Source organism: Ammospiza nelsoni, chromosome 2 (assembly GCF_027579445.1).
Source record: "Ammospiza nelsoni isolate bAmmNel1 chromosome 2, bAmmNel1.pri, whole genome shotgun sequence".
In the NCBI taxonomy this organism is placed as follows: Eukaryota; Metazoa; Chordata; class Aves; order Passeriformes; family Passerellidae; genus Ammospiza; species Ammospiza nelsoni.
In genome coordinates this window covers 30,428,494-30,447,032 of record NC_080634.1, presented here as the reverse complement: position 1 = coordinate 30,447,032, position 18,539 = coordinate 30,428,494, and the positions used below count along the sequence as shown (strand labels likewise).

The 18,539-nt window shown below is 46.8% G+C and overlaps 2 protein-coding genes across 3 annotated transcripts; one reads left to right on the top strand and one right to left on the bottom strand.

Moving 5' to 3' along the window:
• Window positions 1-1,069: 1,069 nt before the first annotated feature.
• LOC132069587 (cystatin-A-like) lies at window positions 1,070-11,341 on the top strand. Of its 2 annotated transcripts, XM_059465894.1 has the most exons (4): window positions 1,070-3,838; window positions 4,008-4,196; window positions 8,994-9,095; window positions 11,128-11,341. In XM_059465894.1, exons 2-4 carry the CDS (start codon window positions 4,131-4,133, stop codon window positions 11,254-11,256), a joined length of 297 nt encoding a protein of 98 aa, XP_059321877.1. In that variant the 5' UTR covers window positions 1,070-3,838; window positions 4,008-4,130; the 3' UTR covers window positions 11,257-11,341. The 2 variants fall into 2 exon arrangements, with proteins under 2 accessions (XP_059321877.1, XP_059321876.1); XM_059465893.1 differs by having other exon boundaries at window positions 1,070-4,196.
• Window positions 11,342-11,560: 219 nt separating this feature from the next.
• On the bottom strand, window positions 11,561-16,662 carry LOC132070120 (cystatin-B-like). Its single transcript, XM_059466737.1, has 3 exons — window positions 16,450-16,662; window positions 12,731-12,832; window positions 11,561-12,375 (listed from the first exon to the last, which is right to left on the bottom strand). The coding sequence occupies exons 1-3, from the start codon at window positions 16,513-16,515 to the stop codon at window positions 12,247-12,249; spliced, it is 297 nt and encodes a 98-aa protein (XP_059322720.1). The 5' UTR covers window positions 16,516-16,662; the 3' UTR covers window positions 11,561-12,246.
• Between the last annotated feature and the right edge of the window lie 1,877 nt (window positions 16,663-18,539).

The window sequence follows — 18,539 nt, the reverse complement described above, 5'->3', positions numbered from 1 at the left end:
AAAAAGCCCAAAACCCACAACCCCAAAAAATCAGCCCTATGTAGAATTGTTTTCAGTTTGAATATAAGGCCAAACAAGTAGTCCTATACAAACCTGAGTATGGAAAATGGATACCTTAAGAAGACTCCTAAATCCCCAGCATCCCTTCTTGGGGTGTTTGCATACAAAAGGTTGCAGTAAGATGTTGAGTTGCTTGATTTGGTTTGCTCTGAGCACAGAGGGTGTCTCTCACAGTGCCCCAGCCAGTCAGGTGGCTCAGAGGCCGTTCAGGTTGCTGTTGAACTCGCTGGAGCACACGGTGAGTAAATGGAATTGCATGCCAGGCTTGGGGCGCGGGGCAGGAGCACACGGCTCTGCTGTTCCTGGGAGCCTCAGAGTGTGTGTGGAGTGGGGTGTGCAGATGGCATCAGTGTGAACTGTGTGCCACACTGGACACAGGCAGGTAAATTCTCTGTCTAGGCACCCCTGAGGATTCCAGGATGGTGTTCAGTCAGGGATTGAACCTTGCTTCAACGTTACCATTGAAGTAGTTACAAAATTACTGGGCTGTTTGCTGTGATATGGGGGTCAAATAGTAGACCCTACAAACTGCAGGATTTCATCCTTTCCCTGGTTTTAACTTCTATTTCTGCAAGTCAGGGCATTTGAGCACAGCTGATGGTTGTGTCCAGAGTCCTGTGGGTGCCTTGCCTCCTCTCCTGGGGCTTTCCCATTGCTTGCAAGTGGTGAATAGATGTGGGCAGATCCTGCATGCTTGGAAAGTCCTCTCAAGCTTGTGCATCTTTCCTTCTGTGAAATGGAAAGAGGTGTTTGAACTTTTTCTAGCATTCAGTGCCGTTGTCTTCTGCAGCCTGTAGGCATGAAAGACTGATGAAACAGGTAGTTTCTTTATAGAATATTTTTAACAGTAGGTTTCAGTTGTCTTGAAGCAGACTGAGAGGAAGAGGCTCAGCATAGGCTGGACCATGATAACTTTGTGCTGCTGAAGGTCAGGTTTCTGTTGATCTTTTTTCATGTACAATGTCGGAAATCTTTCAAAATCAGGATGGGTAGCAGGAGGGGAAACCTTTTTTGCAGACCAGCACGTTGAAAATCAAGGCTGTTCCTGTGACAATGAAAACAGATCTTCAGCTGGTACATGGAGAGTTGCTTTCCTCTAGAAGCTCTTAAAGACATTCAGACCATGTGTCATGTCCAGCCACAGTTCCATGTCACTGTGAAACCAGAAGACTGACCTTACTGACTTGGCTTTCACAATCATTTCTACAGAGCTGACTTAATTCCTGGTTTAAAAATGACTTGTAAATACATAACCCTGGGGTTTGGATTTTGGTGGAGGTTATTATGTTTGCTTTTTTTGTACTGGTGTTTTTATCAACAATAGCTTGGCACTCTTAAAATTGCTTAAACAGGACCAGGGAGTAGTGGCCTGCAAGTGGCAAAGATCTGTTTCTTCTGTGTTGGAATAGTACACGGTGCAAGGTGTTACTCAGCTTCAAACCTGTACAGAATGCCAGTGGTGGTGTCCCAGCAGATTCTCCAAGAAAACAGCAGCACATTGACGTGAGGGGAAGCTGCCAGTTGTGCTGATGGAAAGTGTGAACTGGCCTGGGACGTGATAGCAGCCACGTCTCAATCACCACAGGGGGCACACTCACCTTGTTGTGCAAGAGACAGCGTGGGGGTGGCTGTTCTAGTCAAGGCAGTGTTCCAAATCCTGGTTCATTACATCCAAAACTTAGTGTAGAGAGGGGTGGGTGGAGGTGGGGATTGCCCCAGATAAGGTTGATCAATTGCCTCTGGTCATCTTTGATCACAGGTCTGTGAAATGTCAGCACTTCAAAGTGGTTTCATGAAATACTTGTGCAGGATGAGTACTGCATCCCAGACTTAGAAATATCACTGGATTTTGGGACAGCCATTAGCACTGCCGTGGAAAGAAAACAGTCTGATTTGCCTCTGTGAACTTCAGCATCAACTTGCTGATGATTAGTCCTAATTTTTTCTTTCCCTTCTGCACAATTGTGCATTCCGGGAAAAAAAAAAGTTCTTATGCTTTAAAGTGAAAAATCAGCAAGCCCAGAAATATGGAGTCCAGTGAATGAGTTCCATGCAACATTAATATCTTTAGTTTCACACCTAAAGTCTTTCCAAGATTATAAATGAACCCTCCTAGACTTTGTGCTCAGTGTATTTGTTGTTAGACAGAATCAAGAGTTCTCCAGGAATGTACTGCTGCCCTGGGGAATCTTAACATCCCTTCCCAGGGAAGTTAGCAGGATCTGTATCCTGGTGAGTGGAGAGGTTTATAAAATGTCCTGTTTTAGCATTGGTGCTGTGCATTTGTTGGACACATTCTCTGATTTCTGGCCTCAGTAAGGTGAACTGGCTCCTCCAGTTCCTGTCCTGCTCTATGAATAAGGCACAGGTGGTGGAACATGATCAGCATTTGAGTGAATCAGCAGGGTCTTAGGGAAAAGAAGGTTTGAGTTGTCATCAGCTCCATGAATAGGGCTCTGAGGAACTCCTCATCTGGAGGGAAGTTGGTGAAAGTGGCAGAGTTCCAGTTTTAACAGCTGTCACTCCCTATATTCCTGAGAACTGGAAGGATTTTTCTCTGCTCACAAAAATATTGTCTCAGGACAATGATTTTTCCTCAAATGCTTTTTGTCCACCTCCATAGCACTGCTGCTCAAGTCTGGAAAATTCTGCAATATCTTTTTCAGTAACATGCTGTAATACTGATCAATACTGTTGAGTGTAGGGCCCCTGCAGCCCCAGTTTCTCAGTCTCAGGGACTGTGTACCAAAACCAGGCCTTGAAGTCAGATCTGAAGTACTTTTTACAGTGCCTTGCATAATTTGTTATCTGTGAGGAGGAGGAGGTTCAGTAGTATGGGTAGGAAACAGATAAGTTTGTTGCTATGGCCATAAACCCACCTCTTCCTAGCAAATTCCCTAATGCTGATCCCAGCAGGAATGCCCATTGCCTGTGTGCAGAATATATTCTCATTTCACCTGCTCCCATGTACCTGCCCCTACAGACGAAAAACTGTCTGGTCTGTTTCTGTTTCTCTGATCCTTGCTCTGGAACAACATTCCTCTTATTTCCTGGAGAGGGGAGTGGCAGAAATATTGACAGGGACTAATTTTTTTCTGTGGTCTTGAAGTGTTAGTTCTCCCTTACCAGGGAGGCTGCTAGCAGTTTTTAGCCTTCCCCCAGTAGGATTTGAGCTTTGTACACTCACATTTGTGAGTGTGACTGCCATGTGACTGTAACTGCAGAATCAATACTTCTGACTATATGTTCTCAGGTGATCTGTTTAAACAGCATACGTTGAAACTGGGACAGCTTTTGTGTTTTTTCATTGTACTTTGTCTTCCAGGAAATTGGCACTGGAGCTAAAAAGTAGATTTTATTGCACATTCATTTGCTATTATGATTGCTTGAATGCAGCTCTTGGTTTGATGGGAAAGAAGCAGAAATGCCTTATTTGCAGTACTTACCTGAATCTGGGATTGAATTATTTTCTACTTCTGATGCTGGTGTTTACCTTGGCACCTTTTTGGTCAGGCAGAGGAAAGCCAAGTCAATGAGTGTAAGATGCCATCTGCTCTGGTTTCCCCACTTAGAAGGATAGTGAGAGAATAAAATTTCAAGTTAAACGGGACCTATGCTAAGGGAAGTGCTGCATCCTTTCTACTGATCAGTAAAGGTGTTGGGAAATACTGGGTGTGTCTTTGATCTGTTTCCCAAGAGCTCAGCCTAGTCATCTGCACATGGGTGGGGAGACAAGAGGTTCCAGCTGCAGCCCAAACTAACTCTCTTTAAGCTGAGGGTGACTGGAGGCTGATGTTTGCTTTTCTTTTGGATATGAAGACCATAAGCACTATTTTAAGTGCTTTTTACATTTATTAATAATACTGCCAGTGCTTTACATTGCTTTTTCCCCCCTTTTCCCTGTTAGTCTCCTCCAGTTCAGTAATGGTAGGCTCTGTGTGTTGCAGGTCACATGGTTCCATGACACATGTGTGTGTGTATATATGTGAGATGCCTGGGGACTCTGCTCAGACTGTGCTGAACTTCCCTCTTCAGAGCCACTCATCATTTCACAGAAGTCACCTGCCACCATGATGCCTGGGGGCTTATCTGACACCAAGCCAGCTACTCCAGAAGTTCAGCAGCTTGTTAACCAGGTGAGTTGCACCCTCTCTCTACATTAAGTTACTTGTGTGCAAAGAGGCCATTCCTGAAGCTTGGGTAAAGCCTGAGAGACTGAGCTAGGTTTTAAACTGAAGAGGCTCATGCTAAAAGTGGGAATCCCCTTGACTGGCAGTGTTTTCTCAGCATTCTATGTAGGAAATGCCTTGGTAAGACTGAGAAAAGCCACTTCTGTGTCTCCTCTTTGTCCATGGCCAGGCATGGTGCTGGCTACCTTCAGTTAATGTCTGTGTGAAGTTCCAAGCCCAGCTCTGCTATGCCAGCAGTGAGGTCACTTGTTTGAAATGAGAGGTGGCATATTGGAAGGGAAGAGGTTGTACCTGGTAGAGTTTATTCCTCAGTGAAGGACTGCATAGGACAAACCACATGCTAGTATGCAGTAAAGAATGGTGTACTCGGGACAAAGCTTTTAAATTGTGTGTTCCCTGCTGGCATTAGGTGTTTTCTAGAGTCACAGCTGTGATACAGGGGCTGCTGGTGGGGCAAGATGAGCTTGGCACAAGGCAGGCCACTAAGTGAGCCCAGTTGCCAGGTGGTTGGCTACAGGCAGTGGTCCTGAACTGGAGCAGCTGTGTGAGCAGCACCTCTGCAGATCCTCTAATGCCCTGCAGTGCAGCAGCTCTTTTAAAAGAAAGTATAAAATGCATCCTGAGGAATGAAAGGGATTCCCACCCATCCAGTCATCTCCACCCTTCTGCCTCTGAAAGATGAGCTCTTCTCCCTTTGGCAATTGCACTCGGGCACTCTTTGAGGAAGCAAAAATAGGAAGTAGCAGGGCTGAATGCATTGGCCAATACTGCAGCACACTTGCTATACCTGATGTGCAGGGTATCTCCTTTGCTGTGCCACCGAGGACAGAGTTTGCACCACCATCCTTCCCTCCTTCCACATCTTCTGCGACCTTGCAACTGGGACCAGGCAGCCCAGTACTCTGACAGGGCTCTTTTCTGTAGCGCACTGGTGGAGGGGATAACTTTAACATTCAGTTTACTGATTAGAAGACACTCCATGTTACAGGAGGTGTCTGATTTAGCAGAGTGATACAAATATGCTGGTAAATTGATACAGGTCTAAGTTACTCTTAGCAAAATGTAGCGACTGCAATCCCGATTCTCTGAGGATGCCAGGGTGTTCTGCACTCCTCTGTGTCACCACACTGGGCATCCTCAGTGACTAGGAAGGGGGATGTGAGTTGAAGTCACCTCTAGCCAGCAGTTTTCTTCAAAATTCTTTTGCCCAACCATTTAGTTTTTATACTCAGGGTTGGGCAGAGCCATGTGCTCACTCCCACCCCGGGCTGGTCTGGCTAACTCAGGCGTTTGTCACTTTCTTTTACTGAACTCGGGGAGTTACACCATCACATGACCCCCTCCACTGACAGAGTATTTATCAAAAGCACCCTGTGGTCAGCCTTTGTGTTGAGATAAGTCAGCTTATTTGCAAAGGCTGTGGTCAGTCACACCCTGCATTGTTCTCCAGGTGGAATGTCAGGCTCTGCAGCTCCTCTGAGCCTTCTTCCGCGATAGGGCTTTATATTGGTCATTCACAGCTGGGCTCACCAGAGCTGGGGACATGTACATGAGGGAGGGCTGGAGTTCGGGGTAACAGGTTAGTCAGAGATGATTTACTGCAGAGCAGAAAGAGAAATGGATGATTTACAGTTGTTTGGGTGGCACTGACTAAGTTACCTGGAAGCAGGAAGGAATTTGGTAGGAATGTTTGAAGGAGCAGCACTTGCAGAGATCAGAAATTCCCTTTTACCTATGGAGGGGAGACCCTAGCAAGGGACTTGCTGCACCTTTGTGTATTTGCCATTTTTGTTTCCTCATGTTTAAGATGGGGCCAGCTGAGGGCTGTGAAATTTAATTAATGAGTCTGTGAAATGCCTCAAGCACTATACCAGATACTGAGTTTCATTTTCAGTGCTGGGCTGTGTTATTTATGGGTCACCAGAAGTCCTGCAGTGTGTATTGGAGGTGAAACCACAGCACTTGAGTGTCTGTGAGTGAACAGGCACTTGAAAATGTGAATGCTGGTTACAGGCAATGCTAATGCTCCCAGAGTACAGGGCACACAGGGAATCTGAAATGTGGCTAGTGCAAAGTTTCTGTTTGATTCCAGAAAAGGACTGATTCTAATTTTAGTGTTCTTTTGTTCTCAGTAGCTTCAGGAAAATGAAAACAGATTGTTCTTTGCTCTTTATTTTCTGCAAGGTGAAATTTCTGCCCTGTGCTGAGAGCAGGAGAGGGAAAGCTTCCTGATGCTTTCCCCTTTTGCAGAGGCTTTGGTATAGTTCTCTAAGGAAAATGTTTTTATGGAAACCTTATGTTGGAGAAATCTGCTACCCTTCCAGCATAAGTATCACCTTTTCATGAAGCAATTTGGGGGGCTTTTATGCTCTGCTGAGCAGAGAAACAATTCTTATGATTTCAGTGAAGCTGTGAAGAGCGTTTGCAAAACTTGGGATGCTCAAGGTCTGTCTGCTTATGGGATTACATAATTTTTTACTTATACCTGTGCCTTGTCTCTAGCCATCATTAGTGAGCTGAGGAATGTTATTTATTTGGTCTCCCTGTTTTACAGCTGTTGCCCAAAACTGAGGAATGTTTTGGGGTTAGGATGCTGTTAGATAAGAGCTTAGGAATGTTAATTTTTTCACCTGAGGATTAAGGAGCTGTTTGCCTTCTTGATTTTACTGAAGGCTCAGTCTGTAAATGAGAAATGGGGGATATATTGGCCAGAGGAGAGAGAGCAAAACTGAAGAGAAGTGGCTTTGTTTTGTTCTGAGAGAGGACTATCCTGCACCAAAAGTTGCCACTTAGGAGCATTCTAGGAGGCCCCTGCCCTGGTCAGCTGGAAGGTTGTTGGGAATTAAAATTTCCCTGGTTTGCCAGAGTTAGCAGCTCCTCAGCTGAAAGAATACTTGTCTGTTCCTGGGGATAGAAACCCTGTGGAAGCTACTCAGCAGAAGAGCAGGGTCAGAGATCATGAGGAAGCTGAACAGGATGATTATTTCTAGCTCTTTGGAAATGATCTGGATGTTCCTTGGGTGCTTTCTGTGACCTTCCTGCTAGGAAGGAATGTCATGGGAGTGGCAGGCAGCTGCAGATGCTTATACTGGGAAAGTTAATGAATTCAGTGGGTTGCTGTGAAACAGGTGGGTGGTGAGAAGTGCTGAGGTGCTGCTGGCCTGGCCCAGGGCAGCCTGAGCAGGCTGGCACTGACGCTGCTCCTCTGCCCAAACTCAGAAATGCAGCTGGTCATCAGCGTGCCTGTCATGTGCAGAGGGGCACCATGTCACCCAGCCTCTGCTGGTCTCTGCTTTCTGTGTGGTGGTCATGCAGCCGTCATGAATGGGAGAGTTATTATTTCTTGGAGAAGTAAGGAAGGGCAACAGCAAAACCAGTGCCTTGGACTTCTGGAGGGAAGATTTTGGCCTGTCTGGCAGACTGGTTGAAAGAGTCCCTTGGGAGGCAGTCCTGAAGGGCAAAGAGATCCAGAAGGCTGGATCTCTTTTTTTCTTCTTCAAGAAAAAAATCCTAAAGGTGCAAGAGCAGGGTGTCCCCATGTGCCAAAAGACAAGCTGGTGAGGAAGAAGACTGGCTGAACACAGGGTTTTGGTTGGGAACCCAGGGTAAAAAATAGAGTTTATAAGCTTTGGGGAGAAGATGAGGCAGGCAATTCAGGAGGATTACAAAGGTATTGTGAGGTTATGCAGAAAGTCAGACAGGCAAAAGCCCTCTTAGAACTCTGGTCACTGCCAAAAGCAATGACAAAAAGTGTTCTTATGGTTACATAAGCAACAAAATGAGGGCTAAGGAGAATCTCCATCATTTGCTGCATGTTGAGGAAATCATTGCTACAAAAAAATACAGAAAAGGATGAGGTACTTAAAGCCTTTTTAATCTCAATCATTAATAGTCAGACCAGTTTTCCTACCAGCTCCCTGAGCTGTAAGACAGAGACAAGGATCACAATGAAGCTCCCACAATCCAGCAGGAAACAGTGACCTGCTTCTCCACTTAAACTTGTGTAAATCTGTGGGGGTGGATGGAATCCACCTGAGGCTACTGAGGAAGCTCATGGAAGAGCTCTCCAAGCCACTGTCCATGATTTACCAGTGGTCCTGGTGAACCAGGGAGGTCTCACACAACTGGAGTTTGGCTGATTTGATGCCCCTCTAAAAGAACATCTACAAGAATGGTAGGAAGGAGGATCCAGGGAACTACAGAGCTGTCAGGCTGACCTCAGTGCTAGGGAAGGTCATGGAACAGCTCATCCTGAGTGCCATCACACAGCATGTGCAGGGCAGCCAGGGATTCGAGCCCAGCCAGGATGGGTTCATGCAAGGCAGGTTCTGCTTGACCAACCTGATCTCTTTCCATGACCTGCCTAGTGGATGAGGGAAAGGCTGTGGATGTTGTCTCCCTGCACCTCAGCAAAGCCTCTGACTCCAGTTCCTGCAGCATTCCACTGAAGAAGCCTGGACAGGTGCACTGCTCACTGGGTGAAAAAACTGGCTGGATGGCTGGGCCCAGGGAGAGGTGGTTACATCAGGCTGCTCAGAGGTGGTGCACCCAGGGCTCAGTGTTGGGGCCAGTTCTGATAAATATCTTTATTGATGATTTGGACAAAGGGTTTGAGGGCACCCTCAGTCACTTTGTGGAGTTTCATTAAGGGAGTATGTGTGGAAGGATGAAAATTGGAGTGGTATATGTGAAAGAAATCCCTAAGTATCTACCTGCCAATCATTTTTCCCTTTCTTTTTACAGGTGAAGCCACAGTTTGAAAGCCGGGCAGGCATGAACTGTGGTGTCTTTACAGCCATAGTATATAGGACTCAAGTGGTTGCTGGGACAATGTACTTTATTAAGGTTTGTATATATTGTAGGAGGGAGTGTTTTGGAATTAAATGATACAGGTGACTTGCAGAGTGGCTTACAGCCAGAAAGAGAAGCAAACATCATAGAAAACTGTCTGATGTGAGTAACAGAAGTGGGGACTACCTCCAAATGCTTATAAAATTCCTCTGTTTGGCACTACTGTAAGCAGGAATATAAATATTATAAAGTAGGAATATAAAACATGCTCTATACTTATTCAGATGTGATTGGTAAGCTTCTTGGCATTATCCCCCTCAAGGACTATAGATTGCCTTCCCAACTCAAATTATTTCAACAAGTCATAACTGGTTTCCTGTTTCCTTTCAAGGCAAAATGGTATCTGAGTCCTTCAGTTTTGTTTGTTGGGTGAAATTGAAGTCAGCTTGAGGAACTGATGGAAAGATAGAGTCAATTTTGAAATGCAGTGCACACATGTCTGCTGGCTAGTTTTGCATGCAGGCAGGAGTGTTGATGTTTTGGTTTTTGATGTATCAGGTGCTGCAGAGGTACATAGCCTGCCTGCTGGTTCTTTGTATATTTTCAAAAGCACCCCTGCTGCTGCAGAGGAAAAATGGGTAATGCTTAATTTGGAGCCCTGTGATAGCACCATTCCTCCTCTACTGGAAGCCCAGCCCGATGGATGTGAGCAGCTTTCTGTGAAGTAGCACAGCAGAAATGTCTGGGTGTATTTTTCATCTGAAGGCCAGCAAGCACTGCTGAGCAGCAGGCTGCCCTTGTGGAGCAGAGCAGGCATGGCCTGTGACTGCTGAAACCCCACGTGTGTGTGAGCACATGCCTCACAGGGTATGCCATATTCCAAGGGAACTGGAATAATTCTTTTATTAGAGGAATTGGCCTGTAATGTTTGGGGGAGAGTAGTTCTGCAGAGAGACACTTTGAGCATTAGCTCCACACTTCTCATATTTAGTTGATCCCAGGAAGGACAGATCCTGCCAAACCTTCTTCTTTCCCAGGTGCTTCCTTAAAATAACTCTTAACTCAGAAACGAAGATTCATGTATTACTGAACTTGGAAGAAATCAATTTGTAGCACTGGACATGGATGATTTGTCTCTTCTTTCTCAATTTTACCAGTGATGGAAAACATCACTGCTGGAATACACCCTCATTTTAGCATTAACTGGAACAAATTCATTCTTTTGTATTTCTCAATCTTCCACCTCACTGATGTTTTACCAGCAGACTTACAGCTGATATGCAACCCAGGCCAAGCATAGTGCCCCACTATGCATCTAAAAAGCATCTAAAAACCTCTTGGAGCCTAAGGCATTAAAGTTTCCATGTGCCTCACCAAGGGATAGTTTAGCACCTGTTGTGCTTGGCTCTTTAAGAATGAAATTTTACAGCTTCCTGCCAAGTCATTATGTGAGAACTTTCTAGGGGGAAAGGTGAATTTCTCTGGAAGAATATTTATTCCAGGCATTCCCATGCACTCCCAAAAGCACCAGGATATGTCAGGTTCCCTGTTCAGGCACTGATGTGTTTGGAGTAACTCTGCAGACCAGGGATCCTGGCTTTCAGGTTGTCATTACTTCTCAGGACCATGTGCTGGTCTTTCTGTATTAGATCTTTCTGCACCTTTGGGAGCTGACATAGTGTCTGCACTGTGTCCCACCCCCAAGTCATGGAGGTGTCCTCATTGTCTCTTGTCTCCTATGAGCATGTCAGGAAGCTGTGGGCAAATACGCTGGCATCCTGGTGACTGAAACACTATCAAAACCTTTCACCTGTTGCATCTTCTGGTGTTTCCACACCCAAGCAGTTCTGCTCATTTTCCCTTCACCTGTGGTTGAGAGTTTTTAATACAGTTTTCTACAGGTGTAGACAGTTTCTGCCACCACTTACTATCCAGACTTGGATAAGAGCTGTTGAAGTAAAAATGAAGATGCATCTAAAATTAAGATCCTAAGAAAAGATGTTCTTTCAAGAATGTAAAGAACAGCCTTTTGTTTGAACCTGCTTTGAGCCCATGATCCTTACTTACCTGCTCTTTTGGTTTCCAGGTCCAAGTTTCCGATGCCGTATATGTCCACTTAAAGGTGTTTCAGAGTCTTCCTCATGAGAACCTGGGTCCCAGCCTTGTCAGCTTTCAGACTGGCAAAACCAGAGATGACCCTCTGACCTACTTCTAAGACACGATGTGTTGCAGTGCCTCACCTCTGCAAATCCTAAGGACATTCTGCCCATGACAGTGAATAAAATAAGTTTGGAAAGCTATTGTCCATACTTTCCTTTTGCTGCTGATATACCTGCAGAGGTCGTTCTTGTTACCTTTCATGTCTGCCACAAGACTAAAATATTTTTAATTAAGATATAGAATAAACATAAAGTTATCTGGAATATTAAAAAAAAATAAGGAAAAAAAAGCTGAGCAAGATAATAATCAATTGTGAAAACCAGTGAAGAGAACACTAACACACAGTCAAAGATGCCATCTCAAGTCAAAAGAAATGTTTATTGTTATAAATGCATTTGTCCAGCTCAAGTTCCTTTCCAGGACTTTTCCATAGGACTGAGAACACAAGCAAGCTGGTTTGGTATTTTAAACTCACACACCCTCTACGGGACATTGCACGCTACTGCTGCAAGAGGATGAGCATGATTACCAAGGGAATGTTTGTTTCAAGCTACTGTAAGCCTCTTTCTCTTCCTTGCAAAACTGCTTCAGCTCGTCTCTCATCAGGTCATTGCCCATAAAATACAAAATACAATTTGAATCCACACATATATTTACAGTTGCAAAACAGCACAGAAAAGACTGAGGCTTTCCTCTTGTTCCTTGCTGCAAATATATGAATGCTGGTGTCATTCCCCTTCTGATTTCCAGACCAAGGAAGTCCACAAACAGGACTCAGCCACAGTATTCTTGTTAAGTTGCACTAAAGCCTAAGTTAAGTTGCAATAAAAGTAGGGTTTACATTAGTGCAGGTAAGAGGAGAGCCCTGTGACTCAGGTTTGGAGATTGCACAGGAAGGGAATGGCATAAAAGAAATTGATTTTTTACACCATGACTTTAAAAAAAAAGACACTTTTTTCTGCCTTTGTTGGTGCAGGAATTAACATTTGCAGCCTGTAGAAAATGCACATAAGAACCAGCCAGGGGAACACAGCAGAGAAGGTTGCTAGAAATAAGCCAGTTCATCGTGCTTAGTCTTGCTGCCCTGGTAACTGTGGAGGCTCAGCTGCTCATTCTCGTGGGGGAGGCTCTTGAACACCCTCAGGTGCATGAACTCCTCATTCCCAACATGGACCTGCAAAGCACGAGACCCAGTGAGATCCCTGCAGGAGGAGCACCCTGCAGCAGGAGGGGTGGCAGAGGTTGGGCTGGTTTGAGGATGGAGCAGCAGACAGGCAGTAAGAATAACCATTGATTTGTTTTAAACCAGACTAGGAGCTGTGACTTTCCAGAAATACCACCTAATTTCCCATGAAAATGAAGATAGGGAGGGGGCTGGGAGGTGGATATTTGTGGTTTTTTTAATGCAGAATTCTTTTTCTTGTTAAGGTTAAATCATAAGCATTGTCCTCTAGTTAAGAAAGGAAAAACACCCACCATTCCAAAGATTATGCACATTCATATAAAAGAAACAACCCAGTGTCCTCTACCTTGATGAAGTAGTTTGTTCCAGCAACCAGCTGAGTTTTAAACTCCACTGCAGTGAAGACATCAAAGGTTTTTCCTTCTTTTTCTTCTATCTGAGCTTTTACCTTAAGGAAACAATAGGTTCTTTAGGAATGATGCAAGATTCAAGTATTTAGGACTTCAGGATTACAGTTCACTGCTGCTGAATTCCCCAACAGAGTTCCTGCTTTTCCAAGACATTAAAAGATCCAAATGAATCATGCTAAGTTTTGTGTGAAAGCAGGACCAGGAATCTAGGGAGGTGGCAAAGCTGAGTCAGAGGTGGGAGTCAGTCACTACAGGCTGACACCAAGTCTGGAAAACACTTGGCAGTTCTTTCAGCATGTCTGCTGGAATCTGTGTTTTCAAACTGCAAAACAGTGTTCAAAAAATCAAAATAACCTGTCCAGTACCCAAGAGGGAGCCATGAACTCCTGAGATGCAGCTCTTCTCTCCTGCAGTGGGCACTCTAGCATATTGTGGCTATATGGAAAATTCTTGGTCAGGAAAGCAGAAAATTTCAGCCTTTGTTTTGCAGGGCAAGATGAGTTAGTCCTGGAGTCCTTGCTTGCAAAGTCCTTGTCTGCTCCAGGCTGCACCTCCTGCACTGCATCATTGCACAGCCCTCCCTTCACTCCCAAGGCAGTAGTACCAGCAGTGAATAGATCCTCCAGCTATATGGTGCACTTCTTCTTCCTGAATTCAAGGAAAATAGATAGATCTGCACTCCTGCCTAAATCCCACAGGCTTCCTTGGCAAAAGACAAGTGTCAGCTTTCCACTGGTCAGGTGCACTAGGTGAAACAGGAACAGAACCATTCCTGGAACAGAGTTATGCTCTCCCACCTCTCCAACTACCAGAACTCTGGTGCTTTTTCAGTGACCATCCTGTCCCTGTGTCCATGCTTTTTACCTTCTCTCAGAGGCCATACCTCTACACTCCTTCCAGGTTATCATCAGTATGTCACAAGCAAGATAATGATGTTTGGACACTCTCCTGTTTGTTTTTTGCCATAGAGAAATCCAAGCTGCATTCTGAGATGCACTGAAGAGCACAGCCCCAGAAAGCGCCATGATTCAGTCCTGCCTCCTCCCCTTCTCCTGAGTCAGAGGCTGGAGCAAGTGGCTTCAGTTTTCATCACACTTTTACAAATTTTAAGCAGCAGGGCAGACGTAAGTCTCCCACTGACCCTATCCTGTCCTGTGCTCCTTCAGCAATCCTAGGCACTGGGCAGCTTTGGTTTCTGAGGTCACTAAATCACCCCAGCTCAGCACGTTTTGTATTTCCAGCAGCGAGCTGAACACGGGGCCCTGGGTGCAGAGAGCTCAGAGTCCTGCAGCTGCAGGCCTGTCAGGGTGTTTGTGGCAGTGAGTCACCACAGCATGTGACAAACCAGCACCCTGACTCAGTGTGGAGAGGGAGATCCCAGACAGAAATACTCTCCCAAAGACCTGATCTCAGTCTGGATTTGGGAGTCCTGGAGGACAGGAGCCAGCACGGTGTCCTGCTGGTACTTAAGTTAATGGCATACTGGGCTGCATCAGCAGGAGCCTAGCCAGAAGACAGGTGAGTGATTATTGCCCTTTACTTGGCCTTTGTTAGAAAATGTGGAATCCTGTGCCCAGTTCTGGGCCCCCAGTGCAAGCCAGACACCAATAAACTGCAGTGAGCCCAGTGAAGGGTGACCAGGAGCACTCCATGAGCACATCAGGATGGCTGGAGCACTTGTGCTGTGAGGAGAGGAAGAAAATGAGCTTGCTCAGGCCAGAGAAGAGACGAAGGCTTTGAAGAAAACTTTCCAGTACCTACAAGAAGCCAGGGTCTTTCCAGGGATGAAACTTTCCAGATGCCAGAAGAATGAGACACAATGGTCATAAACTAAAACCGGAGGCTTAGACTGGATATAAAGAGAAACATTTCCCCTGAGGACATCCCTGCAGTACAGGAGGAGTGTTCAGAGGAGCTGTGCAGTTTCCATCCTTGGAAGTTTTCAAGACCCGACAGGAGAAAGCTCTGAGCAGCCTGAGGATGCTGATCCTGGGCTCAGGCAAGAAGTGCAGTCCCTTCCCACCCAAGCAATCCATGATTCAGTCACAGGGCTGGAAATGATCATGCTCTGAAGGCTCTCCACTGCCCTGCACGGCCTGTTTGCCCTGCACTCCCAGAGCAGTTAAAAGCAGATGGTTCACAATCACCCTGGATAAGCTCTGCCACAGTTACCAGTGAGGAGCCGAGGCTGAACAGGCCTGGGTGCAAATCCTGGCTGTGAGGAGGCTGTTCCTACGGGATTCCTAAGCCAGACACTGCCAAAGGAAGCCTTCCTGCCCCATGTGACGCTACACCCACTGTGGGTCACAAAACTGAACAACATTCGGCCATCACAAGGATTCTTACGAAACTGTAAAATGAAGGCAAGAACTGGAAAAGCAGGAACAGGGAATATGTTTATGGCAAGCAAACTGGCAGGCTGTAATAAATCTCCACAAAGACCTCACTTTAAGCAAACAAAATGATTTGAGAAGGCTACCTTGTTTAACAAAATTAATGTTTTCTCCAGCAGTGTCCAGGTGAGGATATGAGTGCATGGGTAAGTTTCAAGTTTGGGTTTTCCCACCTGTTTTTAATTTAAGGAAGTAATCTAAACTGGCAGTCAAAACTCTAAAGTGTTTAGGTTATTTAAATGAAAACATGAGATATTTGGCTAATTCTGGTCACTTCTTAATCCAACAGATTCAGGACTTCAAACCTAATTTTAAGCCATGTTAATTGTATATCTGCATCACCTTTAACATGACATGTAGGCCTTTTCAGGTCAAAGCAATAATTATGACTCTCAGCAATTCTCAATCATGTGCTCATTACTGCAAACTCAGGCTTAGGAGATGCACATATCTCCCCCTTTTCCTAAAACACAGAATCCTCAGACTGTACAAGCTAAATGTTAATTTCAGTGGCTGCTGTGCCTTTGGGTGCTCTGTATGTGTTTGGGAACTCCTCCTGCCTGGGGAACAGGCCCAGGCAATGACAAGAGTGTCAGAAGCTGGAGTGCATCCTTCATCTTTGCTCTCCAGCTTACCACATCCTAGACGACAAAGCCAAAAAGCAGAAGGAACTTGAGTTTCCATAACAAAAAGAAGAACATGTGCTTTGAAAAAACTTCGTTGCACGACAGCGTTTTTAGAATAAAAGTGTGTGGTCCAATAACATGAGCGGTAATCTCAGGTACTGTAAGTAGCATCAGGATTTGGAACTAGCTGTGGTTGGAGCTGAATTCTGTGTTGGGGAAAAGCAGAAGCAGCAAAGAAGCTATCTTGCTTTATTCCACGTTTCACTCCCTCAAAAAAACAAACAATCCCCCCCTTCCCAGACAAACAACAAAGAACCAAAACCCCACACGTAAGCACAAGGTTCGGATTCTGTAGGAAGCACGGGAGCTCGCTCCCCGAGCTCAAGGCAATGGCTCTGTGAGGTTTCCCCGCGCACCGCGGTCCCTCTGGAGTCAACAGGGCCACGCCAGGCGGGCACAGGGAAGGAGAGCTCCGGGAGCCGGCGACTGCTCCGGGCATTCCCCATTCCTCCCACCTTTTACACCGGGGGCGGTGTCTCGGCTCAGCCGCGCAGGGCAATGGCCGAGCCCACGCTGGGCCCCGCACAAGCCCCGCACGGGCCCTTCCCCGCCGGCGGGACCCTCCCGGCCCCTCACCTGCTCCGCGATCCGCTGCGTCTCCTCGGTGGCGGGCCGGGCCGCCGAGGCACCCCCGCACAACATGGTGGCACCGCTCCGCTCCGGGCCGCTCCTGCCCCTCGGCAGGGCCGGGGCGGTGTCGGGGGCGGCGCCGGGCCCGGGGGCTGGAGCCCGCGGGTGGGGGCTCGGCGGCTGTGGCGGTGGCAGCGGGCGGGAGCGGCCGGGCCTGGCTCCGGCTCCGCCCAGCCGGGGCGGGGTAAGCGCGGCCCAGCGGGACCAGCCCTGCCCGCGCTCGGCGGGAGCAGCGCGGCCCGATCGGAGACAAAACCAGCGACACTTGCAGTGCAAGCTGCCGGCAGGGTTTATTCTGTGCCCGGGACTGAAGGGCTGCGGCCGCTCCTCAGCGAGCGGCGCCTCTGTGACAGCCCCGCGGGAGGACAGAGCCGCCCTCAGCCGCTGTTTTCCCTTCCCCTGTGGCACCTCCCCCAGCAGCGGCGCGTTCCCTTAGCCGCATGGAAAGGTCCATCTCCAGGCTCCTGTCGGAACCCAGGAAATTCCTCTGGCTGCCCTGGAGGACTCGAGCCCCTGCCCAGGGGGCTCAGAGACCTTGGCACAGAGCCCAAGACCCCTGTGCCTTTGATTTAGCCCTTGGAAAAAACAATTACCAACCTTACATGTAGAATTACAAGCCCCGAAAGTGTAAGTAGAATGATAGTGAATTTATCACAGGGTGAAAAATAGATTTTTGGAGTTTTTAGAATGGGGGTTCAGGGGGCAAGCTGGAGGAATCGCGCCATGTCCAGCCTTTCTCCTTCTTCTTCTTGGCCTCCATCTTCTATTGTGATGTTGGTACTTTTAGATTGGTTTAAAGTAGAAGCTCACTGTCTAACATAGGTGATAGGTATTGGAAAGTTATTGTAAATATTGTACATGTAGTTTTTAGTATAAAAAGATAACACCGCCCTGGGGGCAGGCAGAGTGCCTTAGACTGTCCTACTGAGCGGACCTCGGCAGGTCAGGAGAAAGAATTTTATAGATAAGGTACAATAAACAACCTTGAGACCGAGAAATTAAGAGCTCTGACTCCTTCTTCGACCAGCTAGAGTCCCAAGAGGCTCCCTCGTACACTACGTTCACCATTCCCTCTCCCAGGCTGATTTTGCCGCTTCTCAGCCAGCAAGCTGAAGGCGGTGGTGAATTATCCTGCCTCTGGGAAATCCCTGAAGAGATTTCAGTCTGAATGTTCAGGTCTTTACCTAAACATCCCCACAATTTAAACATCCAGACTCTTGCAAAACCAACAACAAACACCTACCTTCCTCCTCCTGCTTTGCAGCACCCCTTGGTAAAGTTGGTCAATAAAAATCTAAATTTAACAATAGCAGGTATTGCAAACTGAACAGAGCTCATGGACTGACAAGGAGGACACGGTGACCAGCATGAAATATAATGGGGGAATTTTCTTTCCTCTGGTATAATCTATAAATAAATTCTTTCCTGGGGCTTTGGGTAGGCAGAGTTCTGCCAGGTTTGTCAGGAGACTGGGGATGAAGGGTTGGGCTCTTCATTGGGCTCCTTCCCAAGTTTTCCAGTGGAAATCCCACCAGAGAGCTGATACACTGCTGTTGCTTCACTACTGGACAGTTCAGGAAACCCCACACTGAGGCAAGCTTTCCAGTGGATTTTTGAGCCATGGTGGGTGGGAGGAGGCATCCTCATGGGCATCTTCTGGTAGGAAATGTCTGTGGAGGTTCTCAGGCTCGTGCTTTCAACAGAAGAATGTTCCCCAGCGTGGCTTCATCAGTGTGTCATATGCGATACACTGACAGGCTTTTGCACATGTGCCTGACCAAGCCTTCTCCTCTCCTGGACTTGACAGGATGAGAACATATCCCCCTCTCTGTGCATGGGAAAAGGGGTTTGGTTACAAAGCACCTTCCCAAAGGGGTCTTTCATTAGTGAACTTCCTTTGTGTCCAGTGTGTGTGTGTCACTGCTATCAGCTGCAGCAGCAGCTCTCATGCAGCATTGGAGCTGGAGGCTTAGGGCTCCACGTATGAGAGCAGGGAGGGTGGAAGGACCTTCCCCAGCAAATACAGCACAGATGGC

What these genes read in the sequence shown, in the direction of transcription:
- LOC132069587 (XM_059465894.1), top strand. Translation starts at nt 4,131, where the DNA reads ATGATGCCTGGGGGCTTATCTGACACCAAGCCAGCTACTCCAGAAGTT. An exon ending in TTCAGCAGCTTGTTAACCAG is followed by an intron (nt 4,197 to 8,993) that starts GTGAGTTGCACC and finishes TTCTTTTTACAG; the next exon opens with GTGAAGCCACAGTTTGAAAG. An exon ending in GGACAATGTACTTTATTAAG is followed by an intron (nt 9,096 to 11,127) that starts GTTTGTATATAT and finishes TTTGGTTTCCAG; the next exon opens with GTCCAAGTTTCCGATGCCGT.
- LOC132070120 (XM_059466737.1), bottom strand. Translation starts at nt 16,515, where the DNA reads ATGTTGTGCGGGGGTGCCTCGGCGGCCCGGCCCGCCACCGAGGAGACG. An exon ending in CGCAGCGGATCGCGGAGCAG is followed by an intron (nt 12,833 to 16,449) that starts GTGAGGGGCCGG and finishes TGTTTCCTTAAG; the next exon opens with GTAAAAGCTCAGATAGAAGA. An exon ending in GAACAAACTACTTCATCAAG is followed by an intron (nt 12,376 to 12,730) that starts GTAGAGGACACT and finishes CGTGCTTTGCAG; the next exon opens with GTCCATGTTGGGAATGAGGA.